Raw genomic sequence first — 12,233 nt, 5'->3', positions numbered from 1 at the left:
ACCTGATTCCTCTTGTGCTTAGTCCCTAGTTAATAGCAATTAGACGGTTTATATATTTTGGTGTAAAACTGCTGACCTCTAAATTTTCTTCAAAAAAAAAAAAAAAAAAGAACAGCGATAACCATTTCATGTATTTAATTCAATTACATTTGTTTTAAAATACCACCGTGTTCATACTTTTACTCTTTACTTCAAAACATCAGTCAGTATTTGCATTTGCCACAATTACAGCATTGGCATCAAAGTTAAAGTAACAGTAAACGTAGCAGAGAAATCTGCTATACAATTGTACATGTTCAATCTGGCATAATTTGATGCAACATGATTTTGCTTCACAGGGCCTTTTGATTATAGTTAGTAAAGAAAGAAAACAGCTTCCCTCTCCAGAAACACATCATATGACATTCAAAATATCCACTCTGCACTTTTTTTCAGCAAAACATTACAACATCTGAAGACTTTGATTGCCACAAGTTATTCTTTCTCCTCAGTGTTTGATGGAAGATTGGTGTGTGTGTGTAAAAAATTATGATTGGTACAGAGAAGATGGAAAGTGTTTAAAAAGGATCATATTGTGGACTGGCTTCAGAACACAAGCTATAAAGCGGTCAGAACTGATATTTAGACCAGTCTTCTGCGTTTGCTGTCCCTCCCCATCTGGTCCACGGAAGAAGGGTTAACTACAGTGAACCCCAGTGGAGACACCATATTGAGCACAGGGTCTTCAGATGCCTGGCCAAACAGGGCCAGGAGCAGGGCCACTCCGAAACCTGTAGCACGTTCACCCTGCACAAAACACAGGTAGGTTAGGCTAATGTCCAATTCTAAAGATCATGAAAACCATCTGCCAGCATATTTGCCAGTGACTAAGTATTCATTTTGTGAATGATTAAAGCGTTATTGTTCACTTCAGAGAGCTATAACTACTGATCAGAACGTGATGTACTGCAAGCACCATCTCATCTAGAGTTAAGAGTTTTATAATGGTTGTTTCAGTAAGTGGTTATGCCTTATTCACTTTTAAAATCTACATTTACAATCATTTATGATGTACTGAGAACAAAAAAATATTAAACTACATGCACATGTAATGATTCTGTAGGATTTACGTTCCAATATTAAAAAACTACTAATTCAAAGGAAGCACCCCACAAACCCCTCAACACATGAGAAAATATGAATACAAAGCTAAAGTAGGCCTAAATTTGACACCCTTGCGTATGTGAGCAATGTGGAGTGACAATTTGGCCTGGTGGATTGTCCTAAAGCAGGCGTACTCAACTAAATTTGTCCGCGGTCTAGATTAATCTCACTGAAATCTTGAAATTAATCTATATTAAAATGGCTCATATGCGTGCTACCCAAGTAATGATTAAAAGTCAGTTTTTGAGATAGGGTTTCTTAATACAGAGGGTGCATTAGACCAGGGGCTCATCTCCTGTTTCCAAAATGCATCAATGACTGCTTGAAGAAGCTGTTCTACTTTGATACTTGAAGAATAAAAAAAACATGCTCAATTAAATGTAGGCTACTCGTGTTCAACGGTTTATTCAGTTAAACATGAATTTGTAAGCCTACATACTGTACATTAAAAGGGGTTGATAACATGTTTATTCAGCTAAACATGATATTTGAAATGTAAGCCAACATTTAGTACATTAGGATGTGCCACTGCCTGATTCACAGTAGGATATTAAGTGTTTGTGGGGAGGAGACGTGTCACAGCCATATGGAGTAAAACATTGTTAATGGTTTCTTGTATCTTCAAAGTTTTCTACTCACAGCATGTACAGGTGAGGCGATGTCCACATGCACCCACACTCCAGGCCAGTCGAAGCTCAGGTGGGAGCCGATGAACAGGCCTGCACAGGAGCTCTGAGCGTTTTCACGATCCTGCAGGAAACAACACATCTTTAGTCTCCCAGACAAGCAACATGCTAGTATGTAGAGACAAGTGAAGCACAAACGTGGGCACACAGCCCCTCTCAAAGGAATGAAGTGATAAGTCCACAAACACAAAGGACATACTGGAAAGTCAAGGCCATTGGATTGAAGAAGAAAATAAAAATGTGCTGCTCCAGTAAACAATGTGCTCTGTATCCACTTCCCATCAGTACATCAGTGGGAGGTGAAAAACTGATCCCAGCCCAGCTACTTAGTAAAAGGGAGGCTCCGTGTTCACCAACAGTACATTTTTTGATCACGGCTTCTACCGATAATCCCAACTTGGTTGGAGTAGAGGACATGGGCAGCACCCAGCTGGCTTGTGAGGCCTCTCCAAAGGCTCCACTGCATTAGGACGACCCTAAAGAGACTATTCAGCCTACAAAAACTGTTAGATCCCAGAAAGGACAACATGTAAAATACAAATCAGTCCTTGAGCAAGAAGATACTTCATTCCGCACAGAATGTTAAATTCCATCAGACACCAACAAGAACACTTTCGTGTTCAGATGAGATAATGTAACCAGGCATAATGTTATGCAAAGGGAGGGTAGTCTGATCATGGCATTAGGACATCTCCACATATATGAAGTTCTCCAAGACAACTACTAAGACTTAAGTGGATTCACATATAGTCTAGACCAGGGGTCGGCAACCTTTGAGACATGGAGTGCCAACTTTAACATGTCCAGTCAATGAGTGTGACACTAGCGAGTTTAAAGTTGTTGACGGGGGGTGGGGGGTGGCGAGTGTAAATAGTTAGCGGAGGGGAGGTGTAAATGGACACAAATTAAGTATTATATTGCGATTGATCGCCCAGTATAAACGCCTCTGCCGAGCAGAGTGTTGAGGAGTGATTTCGATTGGAGGATCGTGCTCTATTTTTTATTATAATTTTTTTTTGCTGATGCTGGTCCAGCGTGTCGCGTGCCAGTGATTATGCCTCGGCGTGCCAACGGTTGCCGACCCCTGGTCTAGACCAATCATGTTGGCCAGCAAGGCGTGCTTCACAGAAAAGAAAAACAACATTTAGACCAGTCATAGAGCCATTAAACATGTAACAGTACAAACTGTAAAACTAACAAGAACCTGACTGGGCTATACTGTAAGCACTTTCTATACCAGGAGTTTAAGGAAATGTGTTTAAAGGCAGCAATCTGCATGAAAATAAGTTTGGTTATTATTTCTGCAGTTACACCAATGTTATTCCTACTCTCCCTTCCCCGTTCATCCATCTCACCGCTACTGAATTCTTCATGTCAGCAACTGCAGATGTGAATTCACTGAAGTGGAGCTCGGGGCAGTAGACCAGAGGGTGAGCCAGGTCACCACTGCTCCTGCCAGCCTTCACACACGCTGCCTCCCACTCCCCACTGTTGGTCATGATGGCTGCATGGTGCTTCCCTGTGCAGATCCCCTGCATGTCCGTGCACGCGCACGCACGCACACGCACGCACACGCACACACACACACAAAAAAATGAAATAAGACTGAAGCATGAAGAACTTCATGACACATCAGCAACCAATAGTAAATGACCAGATATCTATATAAATTATATAATTGCATACAGAAAGCAGTTGTATATCTGAAAACCTCCCAGAGAATATGAATCAAAAACACACGCAGCTAAAGGGGATTGTAGGGCAGTCATGGTCTGATGGCTAGGGAATCGGTCTTATGACCGGAGGGTCGAGGGTTTGATTCCCAGGCCATGACTGAAGAGCCCTTGAGCAAGGTACTGAACCCCAACTGCTCCCTGGGCACTGGGCTAGAGTTGCCCACTGTTCTGGGCATGTGTTCACAACAGCCCTCTAGTAATCACTAGTGTGTGCGTGTGTGTGTTTTAGACAGAAAAGCAGAAGAGGAAAACAGTAAGAACAAACAATAGAGTTGAAAAAGGCGATCATAGAGAAGTATGAAAAAGGCATTCGTGTGTGACAGACTTAGCATTGGAATTCAACTTCATGGTTGAGAATGTATTCATCTGTTTTCAGTTATTTCTTATGGAGAAAATTGATTCAGAACTCGACTGCATCAACGCTCCTTCCGGAACTAATTAGCGTCGGGTTCTGGGTTCTACTGTATGTGGAAAACATGATAAAGATTTTCAGTTGTATGCTTGAAATTAATAGGTGATACACACCTGAGCTCCAGTCAGAGTTGCCATATCCAAAATAATATCTGCAGAAAGGTCCTTACTGGCATACACAACACCATCAGACAGCACCAGTCTCCCTTCAGCATCAGTATTGTTGATTTCCACCGTCCTGCACAGGACAGACACACACGTATGTGAAAGACTGCCACAGCAGAAACTAATTTTATTGCTCATATTGATCCAAGATCAGCTCCTGACAAACTCATGCCCATCTTAAATCTTATGTTGCCATACTGTACTTTGTGTGCAATTTTCATTGTATTTGGTGCAATACATAATGGCACAAAACAAACATTCCCAAACTTCCCAAACATTGACTTAGTTACATCTTGGCTTGCTCATTAGGGATTTGGACCCATAGTATTGTTAACCTTGTAAATCCTGTAAAGCGCTTTGTGACAACGTGTTGTGAAAAGCGCTATACAAATATATTTGATTTGATATTTCATAGTTATGACTTCACAAACATTCAACATTAGGAGAGAAAAGCACAGTAAAGTGCTTACTTCCCAGAGTACAGCGTGTGAATATCATCTGGCCGTGTGGCTGCAGGCCCAACTGCATTCTCGGCGAGGCAAAACACAGCATGGAGGTTATCCTTGAACCCCTGCGACAAACGGCAAGGTACACGCAGCTATGTGAGATGTGAAATGAAAATTAAATGTAAAATGTGCCATATTTGTCAATTGTGATTTTCCACCGCAATCGAAATTCGTCCTCTGCATTTACCCATCTGTACGGTTAGAACACATACACTAGTGATTACTAGTCTGTGGATCACACGTGTCCAGAGCGGTGGGCAGCCCTAGCCCGGTGCCCGGGGAGCAGTTGGGGTTAGGTACCTTGCTCTAGGGCACCTCAGTCATGGCCTCAGGTCTGAGAATCGAACCCACGACCCTCCGGTCACAAGACCAGTTCCCTAACCACAGGACCATGACTGCCCCCATCATCATAACGTAGCATCACGAGACTGATTTGTCTGGGTCTTTACCTGTTTAACTGTAGCCTTAAATGCTCCCAAAACGGCAGCTGCTCCTCCACAGTCTCTCTTCATCCCCGGCATAGTCGTCTGTGAGGGGATGTGGAAAAGTGTTTGGACCACGACCATGAGAATTATCTGAACTATCTGAAGTGAACTTTCATTATTATGCTAATTCCTTGATTTTATCATTACATAGCTTTTAAAAAATTTTCTTGTTGTTTCAGTCTATATCAAAAACATATGAACTTGCCATCAAAAAGCTAACCTAGAGCAAGTTAGAATACAGAAAGAAACCAACTACATAAACTAATGTATCTGGGAATCGGCTGCTAATTTTAATAATTCTCTCAGCTACAGAATTAACTTTTGTCCATACTGACATGTCATGACATACTGCATATCCAGATATGGATTCAAATCAGAATCCTATAAGGTTTTGATGTCTTTCTGGCTGTGTTTGATCTTGGAATTATGTAAAACCTTTAAATCAGGGGGTTTCTTATTTGTTATGCATGCTACAACTCAACAGCTTTGTGGCTTCTTTGCAATTTTAGTTTAAATTAGTAATAAGACGTGTGCATGTGTCTGTTGGAACTCTACTGGAAGCCAGCAAGCATGTGTCCAGTTTTGAAGCCATGTCAAGGAGCTACTGCTTTCAGCGTTTAGTGGAGAAATTACTTTTGTGTTCTGTTCCAAAGGTAGAACAATAAAAAGTCATTGGCTGATATTAATTTTTACCACTGTTCAAATAACTGTGTGCATGGCACTTCACAGACTGCTTCAAAAACCTTGCCTAGTTTAATACTTAATTTTTGTAGTTCTTACTCCTGAAGGATGGAACTTTTCATCTTTGTGTGGCCTAATGAAGATGTGTGTTCACAACCTGGAAGTATGCGTTATTTGTGATATTTAAAGCAAACGGGGAAACTACTAAGAGTGTTCATGTGTAGTTGTTGGCTGAAACTAAGCTGTGGTTCAAATTCTCAAGTGTACGCTTCACAAGGCTCAACAAATATGACAGCAAAAATAGTTTCTAAAGGTTTTGTTTTAAAAAGGTCAGCTGCAAGACCTCTTACATAAACATGTGTGGATATAAGGCAATGTTTATTTATCACTAGATAGACATGTTATGGTCACAATTCACTTAGTCAAGTTTCTAATGTCCACGGTATGGACGCGAGTGAAACTGCACTGGTGGATGGACAGTCATAACAGATAAGATGGGCTGACCATTTTTGAACATCAAAGTATGTTTATTTAATCAATTAGCCTACAGTAATAAAACTGTCCACTTTAAAGCAGAGATAAAGTTTGGACACCAAATTTAAACTTCCTAATTTACCAAAGACAACACTAACAAAGACAACCGTTGGCATCAAACTGCTCACAGACCTAAACCATGAGGGTACCATATCTGGATTCACAGACAGCTCTAAAGCATGTTACCTACTTTGCCCTTGATGCTCAGGCCACCTGTGTCGTAGACGATGCCCTTCCCCACCCAGGCGATGGTCTGGGTGGCACCTGAGGGGGTGTGGCTGAGCACGGCCAGAGCAGGGGGGTGTTCTGCCGCTTTGCCTACACCATAGATACCTAAGAAAGCAGAACACAAGCCAACCAGTAACATTTTATGCTCCATCTTACAAATTTTATAGAACTCAATATAAAATGTCAATGCATATGTGAAAAGCATAGCAGCCCCATATTAATGCACAATTGAAATAGTTTTAATTGGTTTCATGTTGTAAAATGATTGAGTAAAATTGAAAATTAAATGTCATTAGAAGAGCAATCACTCCGAAAACACTTTGAATATAGTTTTTCAAGCAACACAGAGACCAATAACAACAAACTGTTTATAACATGTAGTTGGTCTAAAACAGACTTCTGTTTTTGCTTTTAGAGGGGGAAAAACAAATAATATTTAAAATTTACATATATTTAAATGACTTAAAATTGCCTTAAACACATACACACACACACACACACACACACACACACGAACAAGCACAAACTACTCATTTTGCTCACAATACCTCCAAAGCCTTTCTGTTTCAACTCCTCGCCCCGAATTATAGTTGGAGTGATGCCCAATTCATTCCCCACTGCTTTGATCTCCTACACAGAAAATTACCGAAATATTAAAACTCCAGCTATAACATTGAACCCAGTGCAAAACCATGCACATCAGGAAATCATACAGGGAAAAAGTGGGGTAACTGTTGCATTGGGAGGGTGCTTGCCTCGAGAAAATGGTCAGTGTTCATCTCATTGCAAGGAGTGTCTACAATTCGTGCTGCCAGCCGAATGCCATCAGCTGCATTTGAAAGACACTGGAAGCAAACATTCTCTTGTTAAGATGGGTATATAATCACAATTACAAGCAGCAATAGGGGCTGCCCTGAAAAAATGGTTTGAGCTGAAAAAGGATGCAAGTCCCCAGTGAAATGTCATTTCAGGTTTGGTAAACTTAGCAGGAAAGGATTTAAATTTGGTGCATTTGTACTGATAATTAGCAAGCTTACCTCCAGAGTGGAAAGTTCCAGGGGGTTATTGTCCTGACCGACGATGACGAACTCTACAGTGACGTGCTTCTTCTCCATCCTGCGTGATGAGGTCGAGCGGCGAGTGAATAGTGGGAAGGCACGTGCAATGGCACACGCTGATGCAAACACATCAGACCGCTCACACACCACCTGATTAAGAACAAACATATCAGAACGCTCACACACCACCTGATTAAGAACAAACATATCAGAACGCTCACACACCACCTGATTAAGAACAAACATATCAGAACGCTCACACACCACCTGATTAAGAACAAACATATCAGAACGCTCACACACCATCTGATTAAGAACAAACATATCAGAACGCTCACACACCATCTGATTAAGACCCCCCCAGAAAAGAACAAATCAGAACATGTAAAACTAAATGATGGAAGGTTACTATATGCAGATGGTTATTGTTATGGAATCTTAAAAATGGATGTTATAGATCAGTAGTCCTCATCTTTCAGGCTTCCTTTGTAAAAGTCCAAACTTATTATGTATGGTGAAGTCTGTGTATCTCAAATATAAAAGATGAGTAAATACTGTCCCAAAATTTAACTTTAAAATACGGGCAAAGACACCAAAACATAAAAGGACACTAAACACATTACAATGTCTATGCTAAACTCTCAGTTATTGACACAGAAAAATCAGGAAAGACTGACCACACTAAGGGAAGGTGGGGGGCATATATGGCAATTTACCAAACTAGACACAAAACCAGACCAAACCTGTAAAACTGCTTCTGAGGCCTGTCGCGATAATTACATTATCGACTTATCGTACGATAATTTTTTTAACCGCGATCATTTTTACTGATGTCGATAATTGGCCATTGGGTTTCCGCGCAAATTTGTTTACATGAGAATAAAACGCAACTATGTGAGATTTCAGAAAGGCACTGCTCTCTCGCACCCCCCTTAAGGGAAGACGAATCTGTGATCAGAGAGCGACATCTACCGGTTAGGAAATGAGTGCAGTACACGGAGAGCATGTGCGTCAATAACAGTGCCTCCACACACACAGGTGGAGATGTGTTAGCTTGCGAACGTATTCGAGGCTAATAGGACTCGAAATGATTAGAAATAATTAGCTTTTTATCACATTATTTAATGGTTGTTTATTATAGTGACCATAGCGCACGACTCTACCCACCTCGCACGAACCTCTGCGTTTATACTTGACGCATCACATTGTTTGCAGTGTTGTTCGAAACGATGTGTGGTAGTATAAAGAAATACCCCTCAAAAACAGGGGAAGGAACATTTACCTGACGAATTTTAATGTTGCTTTGGAATTTGTTCGTTTCACAAACAGTTCTCTTGTATTATGTTAACAAATACGAGCCTGTTGTAATTCCAAGACGAAACATGAGAGAACGTGAAGACGTCAAGATTGGGCGTTTTGAAAATAAACAACCATTAAATAATGTGATGAAAAGCGAATTATTTTGAATCATTTCGAGTATATTTATAAACATTTAACTTAATTAAGTTTAACGTGCTGGGAATTATTGAAATGGACCTTGAAAGTGACGTACAAGTGCTTGAATTCCACCTTGTAAAGGTGTATGAACCCGGCAAACATGACTTTGTTCATTGCGCTGAAGCGCGGCGCGTGCAAAGTTACAAAATTTGAGAGGTGCACGACCTCACGAATCGACAACGCGCGAGGCTCTCGCGCACGGGCGGAGCCACCGCGATTACGTCATTTTCGCCATGTGGACCCTCGCACCGCTTCAAGTATAAACCAGGCTTAAACCAGGCTTTACTCGCTATATAGCCAAAGAGATGCTGCCGTTAAATACGGTCGAAAAGAAAACATTTATAAACATGCTGCAAAGATTTGACAAGCAGTATAAACTACCAAAGAAAACCTATACCTCCCAAACTGCCATTCAACCTTATATATTGAAGTGAAAGATGGCATACTGAAGGAGATTAAAGACATCTCATTTTACTCTGCCACTACAGATATGTGGTCAAGCTCAAATATGACCTCATACATGAGCTTTACAATACATTACATTACTGCAAGCTGGTGTAATTGTATTATTATGCTACTATATTATTATTGTGGCACATTGTCTTAAAGCTCCTTTGGGGAGCCCAGAAGCAAGAAAACATTCTATAATGGCTCTTTAAAATGACAATATTATCGTTTATTGCAATAATTTCTGGAAAATATATCGTTCTGAAAATTGTTATCATGACAGGCCTATATTCTGATATCAATACATATTAGTTTAAACAGAAAAGAAAAAGATTTAATTGATCATCAAAAGCATAAAAAGACAATAATAAAAGCAATCTCAGATCTACATAAGAGGAAACTTTTATCCAACACTTAAAGAAGAGGGCTGCTGTAAGGAGACTAACCAGGATGCAGCGGTTGTTGCCAGCAGGCAGGCAGGTGCGGACCAGGCGGGTGAGGAAGTGGGCGGCAGATGGGCTGTTGTGACGGCTCACCCGACACGGCAGTGCAGCCACGGTCGCACAGTTCAGATACAGTGAGCAGCTGTCCGTAGGGTTGGGATTAAGAGCACCCAAAGCTGACTGCCATATCTGGAACCAAACAGATCACTGCTTTAGCATTTACCCACCCACAAACAGTATGAACAAGCAAGTACACTGTTATATACTTAGTTTTACACCAAGTAAAACCTAGTTTCATACTCAAACAGTGCACAACACCAGGTTGTTTCCTGTATTGCTATCAAGTATATTGCCAGCATATACATTTTATTGATGTTTCACATAAAAAAAACATTGTGTTGTATTACTGTTATTATATTGTTAACTTGCATAGTAGTGGTAGAATATGATGGTATTCCAAAACTGACCTATCCTCACCTGATAGTATCTGATCTGATCGAGACTACTGTAATCATTTTGGACTAGAACTACCACCAAAATGTTACAAATGTGTTTCATGTGTTTAGGTACTGTTCACCTTAATCCTGCTTTACTTCCGTAAAGATGACGTAAAAGAGATCAGTTGCAACCAGAATTAGAGATACATGTAGGCCATGTTAAATTATAAATACCAAAAAAGGGGTTCAGAGAGAATGATTTTATTATTTTTATAGTGATACAGATTAATTAATTGTCAAAACTATATCACACAAGCTATTTCCTGAATGTCCAAAACATGCCCTTGAAGATTGTGTCTGCATTCTTGGATATACCAAATTCACAGCACAGGAGGATCCTGAAAAATCCAGAGGTTCAAAAACGGGCTGTTCAAGACAAATACAATCGCTGTGAACACATTTACCTACTTGATGTGATGAACAAAAGGGTCATAGGATCAGGGTTGCCAGGTCTTACAAATATATCCCGCACAAAGTAAGTGTAAACCCCGCCCTTCAGAAGCCTTAACTAGCCCAAAGCTGTTGACCGGGGGGGGGGGGGGGGGGGGGGGGGGGATGGCGACTGTAAAATGGAGACAAATTAACTATTATATCGCGATCGATTCTTTGTGTTGACTTGAAACTCCCGCGGTAGCGCAACTCAAAAGTAGCCCAAAAAACCGCACTCCGCGACCCCAGAATTTTTACCCGCGGCTGGTTTTTCAAACAAGCCCAATTTGGCGTGAAAACCGCGAACCTGGCAACTATGCATAGGATGTAATTACTCAAGGTTATGATAAAATAAAGATGTTTGCTGATCATTAAACCAAACTTGACCATCTAATGCCCTTGGACTCCAACCACCTCTGGCTGGTTTGGCTATATGTTAAGCAGATTTACAAAAGACTGACTTCACATTTAAGAACCCACGTACATCTTTTGATTTACCAGATTTATGCTTATGTACTAGCAGAATAAACAACCCGCGGTATGAATAGCTACTCCAACTATTAGCTAGAATACTGGTCATGTTTCACAGAAACTACGAAACGTAATCTTGGTGTTCATAGGTTTGTCTAACTATTAGGTACCCAAGCTCGTTTTAGTCTGTCAGTAATGTAACAGCACCTGGAAGGAGCTAACCAGTATAACCCAGTATAACCCACATAACCCAGTATAACCCACATAATCCAGTATAACCCACATAATCCAGTATAACCCACATAACCCAGTATAACCCACATAACCCAGTATAATCCACATAACCCAGTATAACCCAGTATAATCCAGTATAATATTCCAGCTGAATCGTCCCCACTGCTGCTAGCCGCTTAGCTCGCTAGCTTTAACGTGCTAACATATTCAGGAAGCAAGCTAACTAGCAAGCTAGTTTAATTAGGAATATACTCAACAAGGCTATATAATTACCTCCTTGCTGATCACTGGTTGTAGTTTCCCTTTAACATTACTCCAGTTGATTTGCTGCAGGTTTCCCAGCTGCCCGACAATGAGGACTGGCCGGGTTGGGGGCTCAGAGTCCCCGGCAGAAGCTCTGAACTCCAGCGCTACATTCGCCATCTTCGACTGAAGCCCGCTCATGGTGAACTTTGACCTCCGCACTCATGCAGATCTCGCGAGTATTGGGCGTTGTCAATTGTTTCACCACTCGTGAAATAGCAGAAAGTCTAACAAAGATACACACATATATCTATTCCACTTTGAATGTATTTAACCAAA

The 12,233-nt window shown here is 40.9% G+C and overlaps 1 protein-coding gene across 1 annotated transcript; it reads right to left on the bottom strand.

Moving 5' to 3' along the window:
* Positions 1-120: 120 nt before the first annotated feature.
* npepl1 (aminopeptidase like 1) lies at positions 121-12,106 on the bottom strand. The gene is made up of 12 exons (XM_077013726.1): positions 11,925-12,106; positions 10,024-10,209; positions 7,613-7,783; positions 7,331-7,420; positions 7,124-7,205; positions 6,538-6,680; positions 5,097-5,174; positions 4,612-4,712; positions 4,091-4,214; positions 3,185-3,361; positions 1,783-1,893; positions 121-786 (listed from the first exon to the last, which is right to left on the bottom strand). The coding sequence occupies exons 1-12, from the start codon at positions 12,093-12,095 to the stop codon at positions 622-624; spliced, it is 1,599 nt and encodes a 532-aa protein (XP_076869841.1). The 5' UTR covers positions 12,096-12,106; the 3' UTR covers positions 121-621.
* Positions 12,107-12,233: the final 127 nt, after the last annotated feature.

The sequence above is a fragment of the Brachyhypopomus gauderio genome, chromosome 8 (assembly GCF_052324685.1).
Source record: "Brachyhypopomus gauderio isolate BG-103 chromosome 8, BGAUD_0.2, whole genome shotgun sequence".
Classification (NCBI taxonomy): Eukaryota; Metazoa; Chordata; class Actinopteri; order Gymnotiformes; family Hypopomidae; genus Brachyhypopomus; species Brachyhypopomus gauderio.
Note: the sequence above shows the minus strand (reverse complement) of the source record. Positions and strands in the feature narration are given on the sequence as shown.